This window comes from Heterocephalus glaber, unplaced genomic scaffold (assembly GCF_053883595.1).
Source record: "Heterocephalus glaber isolate CG9 unplaced genomic scaffold, H.glaber_assembly_v1.0 deba00001606, whole genome shotgun sequence".
NCBI lineage: Eukaryota > Metazoa > Chordata > Mammalia > Rodentia > Bathyergidae > Heterocephalus > Heterocephalus glaber.
In genome coordinates, this window is record NW_028258377.1 from 8,887,772 (window position 1) to 8,907,950 (window position 20,179).

Sequence of the window (20,179 nt, forward strand, 5' to 3'; positions counted from 1 at the left end):
GATCTTCAAGACTCAGGGACTTTTTTGTTTAACACATAAATCACAAATTCAAGAGAGATTCAGTCATGATGGGAATTATGTTTGCCTTTGAAGTATAAGCTATGGAAAGGCTCTTAGTTTCAAGAGGAGTTTACTGAGCTGAGAATATCACACTGTCCTAGAAAACAATGTTGTTTCCCTTTTTAGGACTGATTATTCGCAGATTTTTCCAAGTGTTGTTTAATATATAAAACCCAGAAGTTTTCTTGTAAAGGTCTAGACTTCTATGAAGAGGAGACAGTCTGTTTTAACTATTTGAATTTTATTCCTTTTTGACGTGAAACTATGGAACATTCAGATAATCTTATCATGTTAGTATTCCTATAAGAGAAAACAGGTAAAACAGTATGTAGAAAGTAGGGCCAGTAAATCTTATTGCAAGCATTAGATGTGCTTAAAAGTTATTAATTCATAACTTGCAATTGTTAAATGTGTATGACTTAAATGTTAAGATCCCACAATTTAAGATACTCTTCTACAACATAAATCCATATACTCATATTAACTCTAGGCTTCACAAATCAGATAAGTAAATAGAATGTGCAAGAGTCAAGGGATAAATAATATAGATATATATTAGTTATATTACCTAATTAAAGCCATAATTTGTTAATACAGCTATGGATTTATTTTTTAAGTGTCGTCAAATGTACTACAATTAGTGTAGTTGTTGTGTTTTCCAGTGTTGGTAAAGTTATTAAAGTTCTTCACTTTCATAGAGTCCAGACTGAGCTGCCAGACGCTGAAATTCTCCTTCTGGGTTAAATGCTTGTTTCACATCCAAACCTTTCCCATTCAGCGCTAAGTATTTGCTGAAAGTTGGTCGAACACGCAACTGCTTAGGAGCTGGAAGTGTTGGGTTTGCACGGGCTGAAATAGATCACATAAAAATCAATTCAGAAAGTCTGTTCTCAACAAAAATAGGTTGTACTTGGTCTTCATTTTCAGGGAAAGAAGAAAACTGATTAAGGAGAAAATACCTCAGATTTTATGCTATGCTGGGATTTATGTTTAAATTAAATTTAAATCTTCATTAAATCTTCCCAGTTAGACGCATTTGGACATGGGTTGATAGTGACGTACCTGTAACATCTAATCTTGTGTTACATGTGGTCACGCCAGCTTCATTAACTGCAGACACAGTGTACCACCCAGCATCTTTCTTGTTTACGTCTTTTATCAGTAAAGTAATTCTTCCTGTGTTATCATGATACAAGCTGGAAAAAAAAAGCCCCAAATATGAAAGGAAGAATTAATTAATTCCCGTAGGAATTAATTTTTTTGTTTTGTTTTGGAAATGTTAAGTTATATCTCTGATCTCCCTAATCTACTAATAAGAAAAGGCAGCCTTTGAAAATTCCAAGGCTGTATCTAGTCATTGTCAAATAGCTGTTGGTTTTCTTAAATTAAACATCCCACCTGAGGCTGCATAAAGCACTAGGTTAGATCCCCAGGCAAAACACACCAAAAAACCAAAACCACTCTCCCACTCTTTTGTTTTTGAGACAGAATCTTGCTATATAGCTCAGACTGGCCTTGAATTCTCCATCCTCCTGCCTTAGCCTCAGGAGTGCTGGGATTACAGGTACACGCCACCATGACCAGCTCTCCTTCCCTCTTAATCTTGTTTATGTCATTTATGTCTTTGAGACATCTTTCTGTATGGTTCCAATTTTAGTATATGTGCTGCCAAAGCTAGTGCAAGACATTTTTCTTCATTGTTAGTAAAAAGGTAAATCCTAAGGTAGTTTGTGCCTTAAATTTTGATTAGTGGAATCTAATTTAGTGAACTCTTATTATACTTCTCTCTAAATGTTTTAAATTAGAAAAACTGAGATAATAATTATATATCATTTATAATATATGTTAAAGTATAACTGGATTCATCCAAATAAACTTTAGGTAAGTCTAGAAATATTTATCCTACCTTATTCGGTCGGTGTTAAATTGTACCATTTCATTATTCCTTTTCCAGAAAATCTTTGGTGGAGGTATTGCTGAGATCTGGCATTCTAGTTTCACTGAGTCTCCCTCAAAAACCTTTTTGCTCTGTGGTTTGTAGATAAACATTGGTGCCCTTTTATGTTCTTTTGCTACATATTAATAAAAATTTGAGTATTTAGAATATTATAAAATAATAAGTCAAAACTAAATGTAATAAAATTTATATGCTGACATTAAATGTTTTTAAAAGCAGCAACAGGATTATAAGCTTTTTAAAAAGTTTTAATCAAAATACTATAATATACATTGCTATCTATGCTACATTTCTAAAACTATAATACTGTAAAATGATTCATTGAACTTAGAATCATATTTTTTTCAAAGAATTTAAGTCATCTTATGTATTGAGAGGCAGCATGAATGGTGGCAGGAGAATTATGTACACAAATTGAATTCAAATTCTGTATTGGAGGGGGTGTAGCTCAGGGATAAAAGCATTTGCTTAGCATGCACAAGGTTGTGGATTTGATCCCCAGCACCAAGAAAAAAAAAAGTCAAACACACAACTCTATTGTTCCCACAAGCTATATCAAATTGGAAAATTTTTCTTTAGTTTCTCTTACTCTCAGTTTCATCTATTGTAAAAAAAAAAAATTCCAAAGTAGAAAGGACTGCTTGTGCCTACCACACAAAATAATTGGGTGGAATAATAAATGAAGAGATACTTTGTAAACTGAAGTGATGTAAAAATATCAGGAATTGTTATAACTTCAACTACTTGATGTACAGAGGAAATGGTGGTACCATATCATAACTGGCTTCTCTGAAGGAGCAATGAGGAGTGTGGATAGATGCCAGCCAAGGTCTCTTTGAGCTATAATACTAAAGTATTTCTGAAGCCACTGATGCAAGTAGAATTTACCCAGAGTTTAATCAATTGAATTGTGTGTGTGTGTTTTATTCCTAGCTCCCTAGTTTTTTCTTGGATTGAGGCCCTGCAGTATATCATAGAATATGTAATCTTAATGATTTTTCGTTGATTTAGGGTAGAATATAAACTCAAGAAAATTGTTCTTTAGCCTGATCAGGCGCTAATGTAATAAGCAGTGAATTATAGTGAAATATCTCTTATGAAAACATACTGTTACAGTTGTGGTATATTTAAAGTGCTTAAATAGCAACATTTAAAATCTGGACACCAATTTCATAAGAACTGCCCTACCAAAGCCAAATTTGATGCATAGGTTTTATCACACCTGTTTTCTAGAGCAAGTAGGAATGTTTTTGTTATAATTAGAGGTGATTTTCCTTTGTGAAGCTAAAGATTGGCGTTTACTTTCCAGTTTTAAACTGTGCACTTAAAATTATGACAGCTTATGACCATGCTATAAAAATCAGGATTTAGGTTGATTATTTTAAACCATAGACCAGAGAAATGATTGGACTAAACTTTTTTTTTTTTTTTTGGTACTGGGGTTCGAACTTGGGTCCTGGCACTTGCGCAGCAGGCAATGAAACCACTGAGCTAAATCCCTGGCCCTTGGACTAAACTTTTTATGTTGAAACTCTAAATTCTATGTAAAAATGCTTATACTATCTTATTTGATCTAAAATTGTACAGTGTCTTTATTTTCTTCCTGGAAATTTTTTGTTTGTAGATCCATCATTCTAGTCTCACTGAATTTTTCTTAAAAATATCTTTTCTGATTGTTGAGAGATACATGAAAAATATAATAATATTGATAGAAACCCTAATGACCACACAGCGTGCTCAACCACTGAAACAACCCTGCTGATAACAAGTGGATCTTGAAATGGAAATACATCCTTCTATTATTAAACCCGACCACTCGTTCTTTCACTTTCAGCAAAACACCATCTGTCATGTAAATTAATGCCATTCATTTTTTTAAAAATTGGCCTTCCACTAGGTTATTTAGACATTAACTTTGAACATGGGATCCTCTTGGATTTTCTTTTTTAATACCTTCTTTCAGAATACTTTAAAAATACTTTTTCTGAAAATCGCTGGATTTTTCAGGCTCTCTCTGGAGGCTTACCGAGGACGTCCAGCTGCACAGTGAAGGTGGCTTCTCCTGCTCTGTTCTTGGCAACACACACATATGCCCCTGCGTCAGAGGCTCTGACCACTTCAAAGATGAGCGAATGAAAGCCCTTCTCAGACACTATCATTTTGTGCAGCTCATCTGACTGAACTGGCCTCCCATTTAGATACCACGACACATCAGGAGCTGGCAGTCCACTCACCTGGAAACAGAGACACAGGACATGGCAGAGTTTTATTTTATTTTTCATGTTTTGGTATTTTTCTCATTTAATATGATACTAGTAACAAGATGATCTTTAAGACAATATAATGGAAAGCTGAGTAAGACATGAGCTCTTACACTAGATGAAGAGTTTAAGCTCCATGTCACAATTTATTGCTGCATCTTATTAAAAAATATAAAATTTACACCCAGAAGTCTTAAAAATGTACTCTTGAATTCTGTGCATTTGAGAAATTTGATTAGAGCACAGAATACCAGCCCTAGCAGCCATCGTTCTCATTAATTGTTTTGGTTTTTAAAATTTTTATTAGTGTAAGTTTGCAATACATAATAATTAAATGTGTTTTCGGGAACTGGTACATATACATATTGCAACTTGATCTTTTTTACTCCCTTTTTCCCTTTATTCTTTCCCCCTTTCCCAGATCCCCTTCTCATCTCCACAAAGTCTATCTCCCTGTTTCCTAGTGTCTCTCCTTTTCTTTTGCTCTATAAACTATTTAAATTTTGGGTTTCTCATATGAGACAAACCACACAATATTTAACTTTCTGTGTGTGATTTATTTCACTAAGCATTATTATCTCAAATCCATCCATTTTCCTTCAAATGGCTCAACTTTTTCAGGCATGGGGCACATGTCTGTGATCCCAGCACTTGGGGGTTGAGGCAGGAGGATCACTACAAGTTTGAGGACAGCTTGGGCTACATAGTAAGTTCGAGGCCAGCTTGAACTACATGGTGAGACCCTGTCTCAAAGAACCAAAAAAACAACAACAACAAAAAACAAACCAAAAGAACAACAACAACAACAACAAACAGCAACAACAAAAAACACCAAATGGCTCAAATTTATCTTGCTTTATAGCTAAGTAGTACTCGATTGTAAATACATAACACATTTTCTTTATCCATTCATCTGTTGATAAGCATATAGGCTACTTCCATAATTTAGCTATTGTGAATTGTGCTGCTTATAAGCATGGGTATGCATGCAACACTATATATGATGAATTTAACTCTTTTATTTTTATTTTAATATTTTGGGGGTACTGGGCATCGAACTCAGAAACTTGCGCTTTCGAGGCAGGCGGCGGAACCCCTGAGCTAAATCTCTGGCCCAGAATTTAACTCTTTTAGGAAGATACCCAGGAGAAGTATAGCTGGGTCAAATGAAATTTCTATTTTTAATTGTCTGAGGACTCTTCATACTGATTTCTGTAGTGGTTGTACTAGTTTACATCTTTACTACCAACAACAATGTAGAAGGGTTTCTTTTTCCCTGCAACCTGACCAGCATTTGATGTTTTTTTGAGTCCTTGATGATAACTATTCTTATAGGAGTAAGATGAAATCTCAGTGTTGTTTTGATTCGCAGTTCTCTAATGGCCAAAGGTACTGGACATTTTTTCATGACATGACAGAATTTTAAAGTATAGCATCGATGGAACTCATTTGTCTGTTTATGAATTTCACAATTGTAGTGCCTGGCTCTGTGACTGAAAATGGAAAACAGGAGCTCAAAAAAGTATTTATAATTTTAAAAATGAAACAGAATTAAAACCCTCAAAATTAATGCTGTATATTATTTTCAGGCTCTCTCCAATTCCAACTAACTCTTTCACATGTATTTTAAATTACCATATTTCAAATATTGATTTTTATTACATCGATCTCCACAAGGACCATGGAAATTGTGTGGTATTTCTGGGTATGTTCTTGAGCTACAGTGTGCCATATAATTGGCAGTTTATTAAATGTTTTTATATAAGCCTTAACATTAATTTTCACTGATAAGGAATCTTGAAAAAGATTTTTATAAGAAAAAGTTCTCCAAAGCGAGGATAATAAAAATGTCCTGATTCTTTAGGAAGAAGGATTCGGGGTACAGGTGGGAGGTGAGTGGTAGGCGGGAAGAAGAGGGGCAATGGGAGGGGGAAAATAATCAGTGTGTTATATGCATGCATAACTACACCAAAACGAGGCTCCCTGTACTTTTTTTTGGTACCAGGGATCAAACTTGGGTCCTTGCCCTTGCGCAGCAGTCGGCAAAACCACTGAGCTAAATCCCCGGCCTCCCTGTTCTGTATAACTACTATGCACTAATAAAATGAAAAATACTTCCAACACCCTTCCATCAAAAATGAAATAGTCTCTTCTAATGTGCTATTCTATCCCGAAGAACTCTTCTAGGCCAAGAGAAAGCAAGGTGGCTTGAATTTGTTGATGGAGGAGAACTAAGAGCTGCATTATGCTTTAGAAATCCTATTGTCAGGATATCTTCACTTATATAGAGTATTTATTAGATATACCTTTTTTTTTGGGTACCGGGGATCGAACTCTGGACCTCAGGTTTTTGAGGCAGGTGCCGGAACCACTGAGCTAAATCCACTGAGCTAAGCTCTAGATATACCTATTTACTAAGTGAATCCTCATAACTACTAGGAAAGTATTTTTGTTATTACCATTTTGCAGATGAAGAGACAAAAACGCAAAGGGATTAAATGACTTGTCTAAGTTTACACAGCTGGAAAGTGGCAGAGCCAGGACTCAAACCCAGGGCAGCTTGACTCCAGAATTTGGTTCTTGTCTATTGAATACTTTTCAAGCCATGTGGCAAGCTATGAAGTAGGAAAAAGACATTTTTAAAAACTTAGTAATCCATTGGTAAATTTTCTCCAGTATCTAAAAACTCTTCTCTTACTTTGAAGTCCATTCTGCAGAATCTTCCTTCTTCAATTGACATGTTTTCTGGCACTTGAATGAAACGTGGTGGGTAAAATTTCTCCTGGATTGCATCTTGATCATTCACATCTCCTCTTGAGGATGATCTACTTCTAGAAAGATATTTTAACAGTAATTGTGCATAAATGTTGCCATTGCTTTTTTTTTCAAACAAATATAATTTGGTCATCCAATTTAAAAGCCTAGTGTCTGCTATTTGATCTGATGATCTAATTACAATGGAGATGGACCTTAGGGCTATATTTAGCTGTGCCATATTTGATGACTATTAGGTAGCAATTTAGAAACACTGGGTACAAATTTTACATCTTTGTTTTTTACGGTGCTATGAGTTGATAAAGAAACTGATCTAGAAGGGCCCCATGTATTATTCTTGTTGCCTGCAAACAAGAATTAGAATTGGATTTCTGTTGTCATTAGTAAGTTATTTAACACGGAAACATGGTCTTCTCTTATTTGACCAAAATCATTTTTTAAAACTTTCTCTGATAATTAATATAGAATTTTTGGTCATCATCTTCAACATTATGGAAATTCACATCATATTTTTTAAAGGATATCTAGTAAACTTTAAAACTTTATAAATGTTACTTTTTTTTTTTGGTACCAGGGATCTAACTCAAGACCTTGTATTTGCGAGGCATATGCGGTGCCATTGAGCTAAATCCCCGGCCCTATAAATATTACATTTTAATGTGGAAATGTTTTAGGCAGCAAAATATGTATTTCTTTAAAAATTAAAAAGAAATGATTACCTTACTTGTGCTGTGGGAACTTGTAATCGTGCGTGTTCTGCATTGTGCTGCTTGAAATTAAAACAAAGTGAGAATGTTAACACTGCAGTATTAGTTAAAATAAAGCAAAATTAAGTAGTTGTAGTTGAAAGGAAAGTTTCTATTTGGCTGTATTTGTAGAGATATGGTCAATTTTATATATTCAGCTTTTAAGCATTTAAATTGTAGTATAGTAACCATGTCTGTAGCAAGAAACCCTCAGAATTAATAGGTCTGTTCAGCAGATATTATTTATGAAAATTAGTTAAAGTTGAACTTGATATTCTTTTTTCACAGGACTATTTAATAACAAAGGATGATGTGTCCCTCTAGTTATGTAAAGTGGGAGCACATAGTACAGATTGTCCTTTAGCAAAACAGGAATAGACATGAAGTCATTTGTGTTGGCAGTGGATACAGGCTGTTGTACCTGCTGCTCCAAAGTGGCACCAATAGCAGTAAACACACATTAGACTGGAAAATACTTCTCTTTTTAGCTCATGGCACAAAATTCTGTTGAACACCATTAGAAATATATGTAGAACTATTAAAAAAAGCTTTGAAAATAGCATTAATTACTTCCTGCTTAAAAGGGTATATCTAAGTAAACATCTTTTAGGATTTATATCTGTCCCCCAGAAAATCAGTTCTATTTGAGAATAAAATTAAGAATTGTTAATTAACTAATTAAATGATTAGTGGCTATTTTCACTATTCTTGGTAAAAAGAGATAAAAGGAAGTGGAAAGTATAGTCCTAGACCCAATATTTAAACTACACCTTTATAGAAACATAGACAATCTGAGTATCAATAATTTATTTTGGGACAAATCTCTTTAGCTAATATATTTTCTCCTTTTAGAACAAGTCTTACATCTCTATAACAATTGGCTAGGCTTAATATTCTTTAAATAAAACCTCAAAACAACTGGTCAATTCAGCCATCCATCAAATAAACTAGGATTTTGGTATAAAATATAAATAATTCAATTAAATTTAAAATATCCAAGTTAAGTTTTGACTTTTGGCTTGAATGTGTTATATTAAGAGATGAGGTATATCAGTTATACTGTAATTTGATGAAACTTTGTATTATTTACATGTGTTGAAGTATACAAAAAATAAGATTTATCTTTTCTGATTTCATAATGATGTTTCTGCTGGTTTTTTCCTGGTATTATCATATTCAGAAAGAATGAAAAAAATAATACATCTTTGTCTTTGGAATCGTATGCTATGCATTTGTAAGAAAAACGGTCTTCAAGATAATGTTGATTTAAGTAATTTCCACTAATAGACATGGGTTTGTGGCCCTTTTCCATCCTTTTTGGTAAGTCTAGTTGCATTTAACAGAAACAAAAATCTTATTTTCACTTTTATATGTTGGAAGCTTAGAATTTTTGAATTCCTTGTTTCATGTCTGTGGCTCTGTGTTTCTTGTGGACTTTTGGGAAAGGAATGAGAAAGAAGACAAAAAGGAAGAAAAAGCAGTAACACTTCACTTTGCTCTCGCACTGTACATTGTTTTGGGGGTTTAGTTATTTATTAAAATCAAGTTGGTCAGCCTGTGGGATACTCACTTTTATGCTCTCCATAACGCTAATCCCTTCTTGGAAAAGATGTATTGTTAATCTTAGAGTATTACTCAGAAGAGTTTTTTTTTTTTAGATAAAAAACATTTTAAAATTTAAAAACATGACAAAAGGAATTAGATGTTTCATTACTATTCCAAGTATATTTTAAAATAACATTGAAATGATTAACAACTTATAAGAAAAGTTTATGATTACTTTGATTTAGAGTTTTGACATCTGTCCTGTTAAAGATTCACAACTCAAATTATCTGTCCATGCAGACATTATAAAAAGAGTCCTAGATCTAATGACCCCTAAGTGGCCAGACAAAAAGTCATACTATTAGTCTGCTGGTGTTTTGACTATGTGACATTTCATATCCAGATATTAGAACTACAGAACACGGTGTAAAATTTAACACACAAATATATATTTCATATATACATATATATATGAAGGGATCAATTTTTTCCAATGTTATTTATAAATCTGTAGAAAAACAGACATCTTATAAATCATGCAGAATAAAAGTGTTTTAAGCTGGAAACAATGGTAATAATGACTCTGGTCCCAGTTACTCAGCAGGCCAATGCAGAAGGATTGATAGAGCATGAGAGTTTGAGGCCAACATAGCAAGACCCCATCTCTTCAAAAAGAATGTTCCAGTTAGATAAGGAGTGTTTTAATTTACCTGTGGTGAATCTTGTGCATCACTGTTTTGCGCTTGAAACACAGCAGCTGCATTCTGTGGTCCAAGCAATCTGCGAGCCATCTTCTCCTCATATGTTAGCCTCTTTAAAGAAAATCATCAGACAATGATGAATGTAATTATATTGTATACCTAAAATGTACCAATAAAATTCATTTAAAAAATTTCAAATAAAAAGGATGGATTGGCTTAATCTAATATCAGTAAAAAAAAAAAAAGAAAATCATCACAGGATAGTGGTGAGATTTACTACAAGGTGTTTGAACAGATTTATCTTATTAAAGCTAGCACTCTAAGTATGCACTTCAAAGAGGTATAGTTCTATTGAATTATAGATTCTATAGGAGATTCTTTCCCTTCCTTGTTGTTCTGCACATCTTAATCTACTCTTTTTTTGAACATAGTATTCCTTACCCTCACATTCAAAAATAGTTTTATTAAGTGAACCCTATTTGTATTCACTTTTGACTGAGAGCCATACAACTGATATGCTAAATGTATTTGGATTAAAGGTAATAGTACTATTGAAAAGATAGGCGGTTGATAACATGTATGCAGTAAGAGATACGTAAGAATTATAGCTATACTTATTTGCCCATTAATATCATACACCAACAAAAATGTTGGGTTGATAGCATTTCTTTTTTTTCTGGTACTGGGGATTGAACTCAGAACTTTGGACTTGTGAGGCAGACATGGCGCCACTGAGCTAAATCCCCAGCCCTGATAGTATTTCTTATTAGTTATTTAGCTATCAGACATTTTATGAGAGACCAATGTCTAAAACAAATTTTTCATTGAATCGGATTGATTTTTCATTAGCTTTATTCTTTTACTGTGGAAAACCAATACTTGATTTCATGCAGAGTAATATGAAATAGCACACCAATATTCCTTATTTTTAGATAATATTATTCCTTGCTGCTTATATGAACATAAATCTGTGAGAGAGAAAGAACTTTCCTGTTGAAATTAGATTCTTATAGTTTAATTGGCTACTTATACAAAATAGATCTCTTGCCCACTTGATTTCCATTATGAAGAAGGGTATCCTTGCATTTCAGTTTTCTCTCCAAATCCTGAATCAAAGCTTCTTTTGATCCTTGTATTTCATGGTCAGGAGTCCTTGGTGTGGGCTTAGCATTTGCAGTTTGGGATGGCCTAGCACTTACAGGTTGGCCAACTGAAGGTTGTTGATAGCTTTAAAAGGAAAAAAGAAAAGGTTTAAAATTTTTGTAAAATAGAAGTGATCCCATTTTTTTAAGTCATCTTTAAATATGAAGAATTTACCACTTCAGACTAGTAGTTTTATTAAAAATAATCAAGAAGGATTACCCTCCCCCCACTCTGTTAATGAAAAAGTAAAAGGCTTCTGCCACCTGCCTTGCAAGCTCAAGGTCCCAAGTTTGGTCCCTGGTACCAAAAAAAAAAAAAAAAAAAAAAAGTAAATGGGAGAAGGAAGAATTTAGGCATAAGGATGACATCCTTCCTTGAAGATCATCCCAAAGAATGTGAGTAAGTCTAGTTAATGGTAGCTTCTGAGTTCTTCCAGACTTCCAGTTGAATTTCTTAAGTTTGGTTGATGGGTGGATGTTAAAAACAGTGGTGTATTAGAGGCAGCTCATACAAGCTCACAAGAACTGGTTTTTAGCATCTTTTCTTGGCTACCTGTCACAATTTGAAATTGGTGGTGGTGGAAGTATTTATACTCGGGAGATAGGAACTACAACAAGTCATGGGCCTTTCCTCTAGAGCTGATTGTTGGACATCTACTAGTACACCACTGGTATTCAGTGAATATTCTATTGCTCTGAATGTAATCTACAGCTCACCTTCTCTGGCTTTCCTATTTATTTCCAATTTTTATTAATTTTATTTTCTAGAAAATTCAAACATTGTGCTATGTAACAAATAACTTCTAAAGTAACAACAATTTCTTCAGCATTGCTAAAGTAATTTTTAGTGAAAAAAAAAAAAGAGGGGTATGACTAGGCCAGATGGAGAAAGAAATGCAACTGAAAAAGTGGGTTGGAAAAAATACAAATCTGAATAGCAGTTGAAGAGTTTAGTTTAAGTCCTTATTTCAAGTTCTGTTCCTAAATTTACTTCTAATCTGTCCTTACCTCTCCAAAAGTTTCCCCATTGTTTCTAACAGAGGTGAGGCCGCAGTTTAGGAACTCTTGTATTTTTAGCTCTGTTAGGTTGTTCTAACTAGTATATACTAGTTCATAGTATTTTGTTCAGTGTTTGTTTGTTTGTTTGTTTGTTTTTGAGACAAGGTCTTGCTGTGTAGTCCAGGCTGATCTTGAACTCACTATTCAGTCCAGTCTGCCCTCAAACTTGTGGCAATCCTCCTGCCTCAGCCTCCTGAGTGCTGGGATTACAGGTGTGTGCCACCATGCCCAGCTGTGTTTTGTTCAGTTTTAACCTAATCTACTTGCAGAGGTCAATATAGGGACCTAGCCAGCTTCTAACAATCATTTAATATGGGAAAATTGATCATCACTATAACAAACATTCCCTACTTATCCAGATAAGACAACCTTGGTCTGTTCTCTGAATATGCCTGTCCAAATGTTCTCGAGGATCATTAAAAGGACTTGTGAGCTAAGTGGAATTGTACTCACTCTGAGTAGAGTCAGAGTTTTCACTTTTGCTGGCTTCGGGGACTTGGTTAGTAATCGTTAGATTATAAACATACTAGAGAAAAAACACCTTTTTATTATTTATCATTGTGTCATTTTATATCCAGTAATGCAAAGCATGGGTGCAGAGGACAATGTCAGTTCAGTAAGTGGTGTTTTTCATTGTATGCAAAATGCTTTGTATTGCAGGTTAGGGTGCACATTTCCCCATGTTACATTTCAAATCTTCAGATTTTTCACAGTTGTCTATATTAATCCTTAACTAATATCTTATTTGTTCAGTTAAGTAAGTAGCCAAAGCAAGTGCTTAGTTTTTTTCACTCCTCAAGATTGAATTCTTGTGCAAAAGTAGAGAAATTCCTTTGGTCTTATAAGTCTCATATTCTTCCAGTGGTATGAAATTTTTATAGTTTATTGTGGCTTTTTGTTTTGTTTTGTTTTATGTTTTTGTTTTTTTGAGACAAGTCTCGTTTTGTAGTTATGACTGGTCTTGAACTCACTTTTAGCCCAGACTAAGCTCGAACTCAAGGCTATCCTCCTGTCTCAGCCTCCCCAGTGCTGATATTATAAGCCTGTGCCACCACACCCAGTCTTATTGTGTTTTCCAATGCTAGCTTACCATCTCTATAAAAATCATATATTTGTTGAAATGAACTAGAATTAGACAATTCTATTTTCAGACTGTCCTGATAAACTTAGAAATTCTGAAGGGTTATGGAAACCAACTCTGAAAAGCATTGATGTGTACGTAAATCTGAGTCATTTCATTCTCTGAATCTTCCCATTATTCCAAGTATAAGTGGTTTAAGTGTTAGCACTTGATATCTGGTGCTATTTATAAACTAACATTATATCTGTACACCAAATTATTGGTCTTTTTTCTATTATTGATTATCCCAATTGCTAATTTTGCGACAGATCAGGAAACTTAATTACCAACCAGATAAGGTACTTGTTGAATGCCACACAGCAAGCTTTTTGGAAGAAATAAAGAAAATTAAAGAGACCCCCTCAATTTCCAGGGTGTAGTTTGATCAACTGAATAAAACATTTGCTTAAGAACTTCCTACCAATGAAAAGCTTAATAAAGCTTTCAAACTTCTTTAGGTCAGAATCCAAACGATTAGTTTAGAAGACATGGTGAACTTGAGCACTTGGTAACAATGACAGAGTTGTGCACAGCTGTTCAAAGGGCCAGGGCTTTCCACCCTGTGCAGCTGGACACTGAATGGTATCAAGTGGCTACAGGAAGATTAGAAGAGTTATCTATGTTGCTGAAAATGGAGCAGCTAAAGCTGGGTCTTTGATCTTTGATTTGGGGACCTCCTAGCCTTTCTTTCTTACTTTGCTTATTTTCTATTTTCTTTGTCTCTGCTTTGGTCTGAGCCCAGCACTATGTATGTGGCTGAGGCTAAGTGAAAATCTGTTTGATAGCTTTCTTCTCTGGGTAGGAATTTGGAATAGGATGGAAAGACTTTATTAAGAAAAATATCATAGTCAGAAAAGACTATTTTAGATTTTTTTAAATGCTCGGATAAGAAATTTGGAAAAAATAGAAAGCTAGATGAGATGATCTGAGCAAGTGTAACCAAGAAACACCTACAATTTATGATATGAGTATAATGGAAATTTGAGAAGAAGAGAGAGAGCGCTCTTAATTCTTGAAGACATTCTTTAAAAATGTTAAGTCAAGCTTATGAGAATGCCATTTTTGTAGGTCAAAAACAATTGACTATAAGCCATTTCAGATGGTTCAACCTGGTATATATAGGACTCTAACAAATGTTTTTGGCTTTCCTGATTTTTATTTTTTAAAATATGGAGATTTCTTTGCAATTAAATTGATATAGCCAGTTCAAGTATGTTTTTCAAATTGTCACCAATAGTAGAATTTCTAGAAAAATTAGTCTCTGGAGAAGACTGAGAAAAAATAGCAAGTGTCAGCAAATGTGTCAATAAAGCTACAATAAGACATATCCCGCCAGCCAAATTTTGAGATGTCCTTGATTTAATTCTCTGATTTTCTAGCCAGCCAAGACATAGGAAAACTGATAGTCCTAAGTTTGCATAAGCACAAAGTATTCAGTTCATGTTTTAAAAAAAGCACAAGAACTATGTCCTTCATATCAGGTTTACCTATGACAGTCTTTGGACTGTGAAAATAGTTCACACTTGCATAAGGCTACAGGTACTCTTCCCGGGATTTTAGATCATCCTAGTAATTTGAACAGGTTACAGTTTTAATTACCAAAGAAAACTTTAAGGTCATAAGCCTTCAGGTTCTATTCAAACCTTTCTTTTTATCATAATATGGAAAGCTCATACATGTGGGTGTCTGAATCCTAGATTTTTTTTAAAAAAATGTTAATTTTAAATTCTTTTAGCCAAGTGGATATTCAGGATTAGAGAGGAATATGGATAGGAAGAAAAGACTAAGACTGAGAAGAAACTTAATAGCCTTTGCTTATGTGAGAGGAAATTCTATCTGAAGGACAGACAGGTGTTCCTCATCTCAGCTGAGCTCAGACCAGAGGAATTAAATTTACAACAAGAGGAACTTAACCCTAAACAAAAAGTTCACTGTTTGGGGTATGCTAGAAATCTTTTTTTAAAAATGGAAAATAATGGGTAAATAGTTGTACAGGGGAGGAGGTAATTTGAGTTCAGCACATCCTGGACCCTGGAGAATGGGTCACATTGACCTCCCTTTGCCAGAACTCTGGTTCAGTGTGTTCTAGGAGTATCATGGAATGCAACTGTGGAGTTACATTGCTTTTTTAGATAGAAGAGAATGAACCGCAGCACACCCTCAAAACTCCTCAGGTACAAGCTTACTGTAGATGCAGTACATAAAAATTCACTTACTTGGCATTCACAGTGGGAGGGATTTTACTGCTGCTGTAATCAGGCTGTGATGGCAAAATGGAGCTGAGGAAGCTGGCTGGTGACTGGTTATAGGGGGCTGTAACCCTTTGGCCTGGGTTGGAGCCAGCAGGCTGCTGAGAAGCAGGAAAAGCAGAGGAGGACATGGTGATGTGAGAGCTCACTGTTGAGGAGGCAGAAAATCTTTGCTCTGTGCACTGGCGGGGCTGGATAATAATGGAAGACTGTTTCGTTTGGCTGGAGAAGCTGGAGGTTTCCGGTCCAGGAGGCTGCAGTCTGGAGCCACATGGGTTTTGGGACTGGAGGAAATGTTTTGGACGTTCGTAGTTAAACATGCTTAGCTGGTATATGGAAGATGAAGGCGAGTTCTCACTATGATGATTTCTTTCTGAAAGGGCAGGGTCCTGAATAGGGGGCTGCAAGCCTGGGATTACGGAAGGCTGCAAGAAATCAGAAGCAACCTTGGTCTGTCCCTCTTTGATGAGACGGTGAGAACACTGTGCTCCTGGTTTGAGTGGAGTAGGCTCCTCTTGAAGAATACTGTTCCTTCAGAAGAAGAAATAATTAAATTACAAGTTTTGTTAAGCAAAATTGCTTGGTTTAAAATTTTTTTTTAATTTTAAAGCTTATGTGCCTTTAAGGTTGCCTCAAGGCTTCCGTACTTCTCCTTCTGCTATCTCTGTCTTTACAAAGATGACTTTCTCCCTGAGCGAAATGATTCATTAGTGTTTGTTTTCCCCAGGGTGAATGCATAAGAAGGGGCTTCAAAAGGTAGAAGCCTCAAACTGAGTTTTCCAAGGTTATTTTTGAAAAGAAATTCTTTGGTGATTCTTTGGTGTGATAATTTTATGGTCTCATATTAGCTTTTATCCAGACACTGCAGATTCATTAACCACAGAGATTTAATGATTTAAAATTAATAGCAGTTAAATATATAATATTCAGCTTGAGTTACTCATCAAAATCAGTTAATTGCCCTCTGATACACTAATTAATTCATATCCTGATGGTTTCTGATGAACATCGTGATAAACCAAGGGAAACAATATGCTTCTTTTGTGAAGAATATTACTTTAATGTCCATATTTTCTCCTTCACCTTTTTTCAACTTCACAAAGTACAGTGAACATCTAAAATTCATTGTTGTCAACTCTGAGTGGATTTTTTAATCTTACAGTTCACTGCTTCGTTCTCCCCTTGATTCTAAACTGACAATTATAATTATGGAGCTCCTGTCTGAATGTTTGTGTGTAATATGTTACAGATTGCATTCTGAAAACATTTATAATTTTTAATTTTTAGATTATATTTTCCAGTTACTGTTTTTAATGTTCCTTTAGTTAATTTTCCTTTTTATTATTTTATATGTATTTTAAGCTAATTTTGAAATTTTTTTTTCAATTGGCAAAGAGGAAATATAAATATAAATGAAGAACCTATGAAGCTAGTACATTACCAAGAAAAAGTGGGTACCATTTTTCTTAGTGGGCTCTGCAGTGGCCCTTCAGTTTGCATACAGTAGATTCTCATTTTTCCTTTTCATCTGTTGTTAAAAATCAATCTTGAAGGATTAATATTTGACTGATTTTTTTCCATTATTATGGTAAATCTGAGCTAGATTATAGACAGACATAAACCAAGACTAGCCCTATATATTACTGTAACATTCCTATTTTTATTCATGATGTCAAATAATTTAATTCAAAATACATTTATTTTGTCTCACATAGAGTAAACTGACACTGAGACAGTGATAAATCAAACTTTGAATTGAAAAAGTATTCAAATCGTTTATCATGATTGAAACAAAGTCTTAAAATAATTTGAGTTACTAACTGAACAAAAATATTGTTAATGAAACCTTTCTAGACCAAACAGATTCATCTTATGATTGTATAAGTAGCTTTATGGTAGCAATTTTAGGAAAGAATAAAAATACAAATAAACAGCCAAGAAGAATGCCCTATTAAAAAAGAACTTCAAAAGTTATATATTCCTAAATTTTAAGTTTATAGACATAAATATGTTCAATCAGAGTGCATTATAGAAATGAGCTACAGTAGACCTTTAAGTTGTTGAGGAGAAACATCTAAAAGGAGAACTTTAATTAGATCTCCTCAAATAAAAAGGCTCTATTTAAAGGCAAGTAGTATTGTAGGAATTGGCTTATTTATTCCATTGCAGAACTGAATCTAGGGATTGACTCCTAACTACTATTCTAAAAAGGCAAATTATTCAGACCCATTTCAAAAAGCATGGAATAAACTGAGAAATAGCTAGGAAATATTTTCCCAAAAGAATTTCCTATTTTTCTTTATATATTTTTTCAGAATGTCAACTGTCTTAATTTTGGTATTGGCCTATACAATTAATAATTTTCTGTATTTTTGAAGCTCAATTAAGAATATGCTCTCTGGGCCAAGGATTCAGCTCAGTGGTTCTGGCGTCTGCCTCGCAAGTGCAAGGTCCCAAGTTTGATCCCCTGTACCAAAAAAAAAAAAAAAAAGAATATGCTCTTTAAGAAGTTTCATTTTATCCATGTCTCAACAAAATTTTATGAGACTATTTATAGAAATAACTCCAAAAGACTTTTCTCCAAAAGACTTTTCTTCATATTTGTATTTACTGTTCCACAATTCTACAATAGATTCTACAATAGATTCTATTACAGGGTAGTATTATTTTATTCCAAATAATATTAAGTAAATTTCAAAGATTTTATAAATAATGTGCTATTCTGTCTCCTGGTTTAAAAATATTAACTATTAAAATATCTCTAATGCATCAGGTTTGTATAAAAGACTGATAGAAAATATTTTGAGGCCACAGTACATCATCATAATTTACAGTCAGATCAAGTGTCCATTTTCAAGGAAAAATGATGCTTTAAAAAGACACACCATTATCTTTCCCTCTGTCCTTTGTATAATTTCAGTGGAATGAATAGATCACTTTCTCTTTAAATTTTTGATAACAACATCATAATATTGTGACTTCAGTTTTTTTATCTGAATATCACCTTTGTATACATCCCTCAGTGTGTATAAAAGCAAACCCCAAGATTGTAAGCAGGAATGAAGAGGGGACTTACCGTAGTTCCAGGGGGTGCCACCGGATTTAACCCACTACTGAAGGGAAGGAAGCAGCATCTCCTTCTCTCTTGGGCTAATCTAGTGGCTCTGTGCTTAGTATTATAGCACCACTGACTTTTATCAGCTGCCAAACAGTGACATCTGATGTGCTTGCCTGTCCATCTACCTATGCTGGCATGTCAAAGTAAGAGTCCACAATCTAAACAATATCTCAGATGTCTTGGTGATATTTAAGGAGTGGGATTACATGAGCTTCTCTTGCAGGCCTCTTTATTTTAGATAGGCATTTTGACTGTGAGCTCAGAGTGCTCACACAGGGGAAGAACAGTAAATTGGAAAATGAAAAAAACTATAATGAAAGCTTGATTTCTTTATTGTGGTGGGGCCCTTCCATCTTCCCTGTTGGAGAAACAAGGACTAAAAAGGAAATGGTATTCCAAGATGAATTTTTCTATCTGTTAAGACTTCTCCACTGATGAGACCAGTGATGATGGATTCCAAAATGATTTGTATTGTGTCATTCTTCATCTGCTCCTCCCTCCCTGCCCTGCTTGTCTAATAAGTGTCGGGATGAAGTCTGATTCAAGCAATTTGTTCCAAGAGGAGGTGTGGTCTGTATAAAGGCGGAGAGCAGGGTCATGGTGACAAGTCACTGGGAAATAGGTAGATGGAAAACCACGATTTGGTTTCTTTAGCACATTTTCTGAATCTGTCTGGCATATGTCGCTTTGACTCAGTACATTTATTCTAGAAGAGTTTTGAACTACCTAAGACACAACCAACAAATAAGCAATCTATACAATTAGGACTGTCCGTGCCCTTTCTCTCCTCTCCCTTTACTCCAAACAGTTACACTTTTCTTTCTATTTTTGTCATGGAGACCATTGTGGTATTTAGGTTTCTATTTTGTGAGCAGGGAATTGAATAACTACAGAAGAAACTGTCAAATCAACAAAAGTGGTGGAATAAGGACTCACCTAGCATGAGGATATGACCAGTCAAGTAGAATTGTCTTCATTTAATGGCTTTGGTTTCCCTCCCTAACAGACAGGTTTTCCAATCTCGATTTAATTACCATGTACATTAAAGTCCAACAAATACATGTTTGAGCACATATGAGCCATGTGAAATTTTCCGCAACTGAATATGTCAGTGTTCTTTTCTTTGTTGTTCAGAGTAAGTTTGGTAATTGCTGCCTGAGCATGCAGCCATTACTTAGAAGAAGAAACATGCTAAACTGTTGAGTAGGTGGTTGCCTACAAAGTCTCATTTCAGGAATCTCCCAATCTATTTCTCCACATCTGCTCACTGATATTTCACATTTCTAAAAGGGACAAAACCCTTTCATCTGTTTTATAGAGACTTAAAATGCATAAAAATAATAAGAATAGCTAGTGACATAAAATAATAAGAATAGTTAGTACATACAGTTTTTACTATGAGTCAGACACTATTCTAAGCGTATTATATGTGACTGACATTTGGCT

General features: G+C 34.5%; 1 protein-coding gene across 7 annotated transcripts in view; it reads right to left on the minus strand.

The window, feature by feature from the left end:
• Positions 1-280: 280 nt before the first annotated feature.
• Myot (myotilin) overlaps positions 281-20,179 on the minus strand; it is a 44,584-nt gene continuing 24,685 nt past the window's right edge. For 4 of the 7 annotated variants that reach the window (XM_087194719.1, XM_087194718.1, XM_087194721.1 and 1 more), the window contains exons 9-17: positions 15,583-16,146; positions 11,098-11,272; positions 10,055-10,156; positions 7,773-7,822; positions 6,977-7,109; positions 4,044-4,251; positions 1,967-2,132; positions 1,123-1,256; positions 281-909 (exon numbers count right to left, since the gene is read on the minus strand). In XM_087194719.1, the coding sequence (XP_087050845.1) occupies positions 737-909; positions 1,123-1,256; positions 1,967-2,132; positions 4,044-4,251; positions 6,977-7,109; positions 7,773-7,822; positions 10,055-10,156; positions 11,098-11,272; positions 15,583-16,146 (1,705 nt within the window). In that variant the 3' untranslated portion in view covers positions 281-736. Of the gene's footprint in view, positions 910-1,122; positions 1,257-1,966; positions 2,133-4,043; positions 4,252-6,976; positions 7,110-7,772; positions 7,823-10,054; positions 10,157-11,097; positions 11,273-15,582; positions 16,147-18,691; positions 19,780-20,179 lie in introns of those variants that run through there. The other 3 variants (XM_087194722.1, XM_087194723.1, XM_087194720.1) reach the window with 3 other exon arrangements.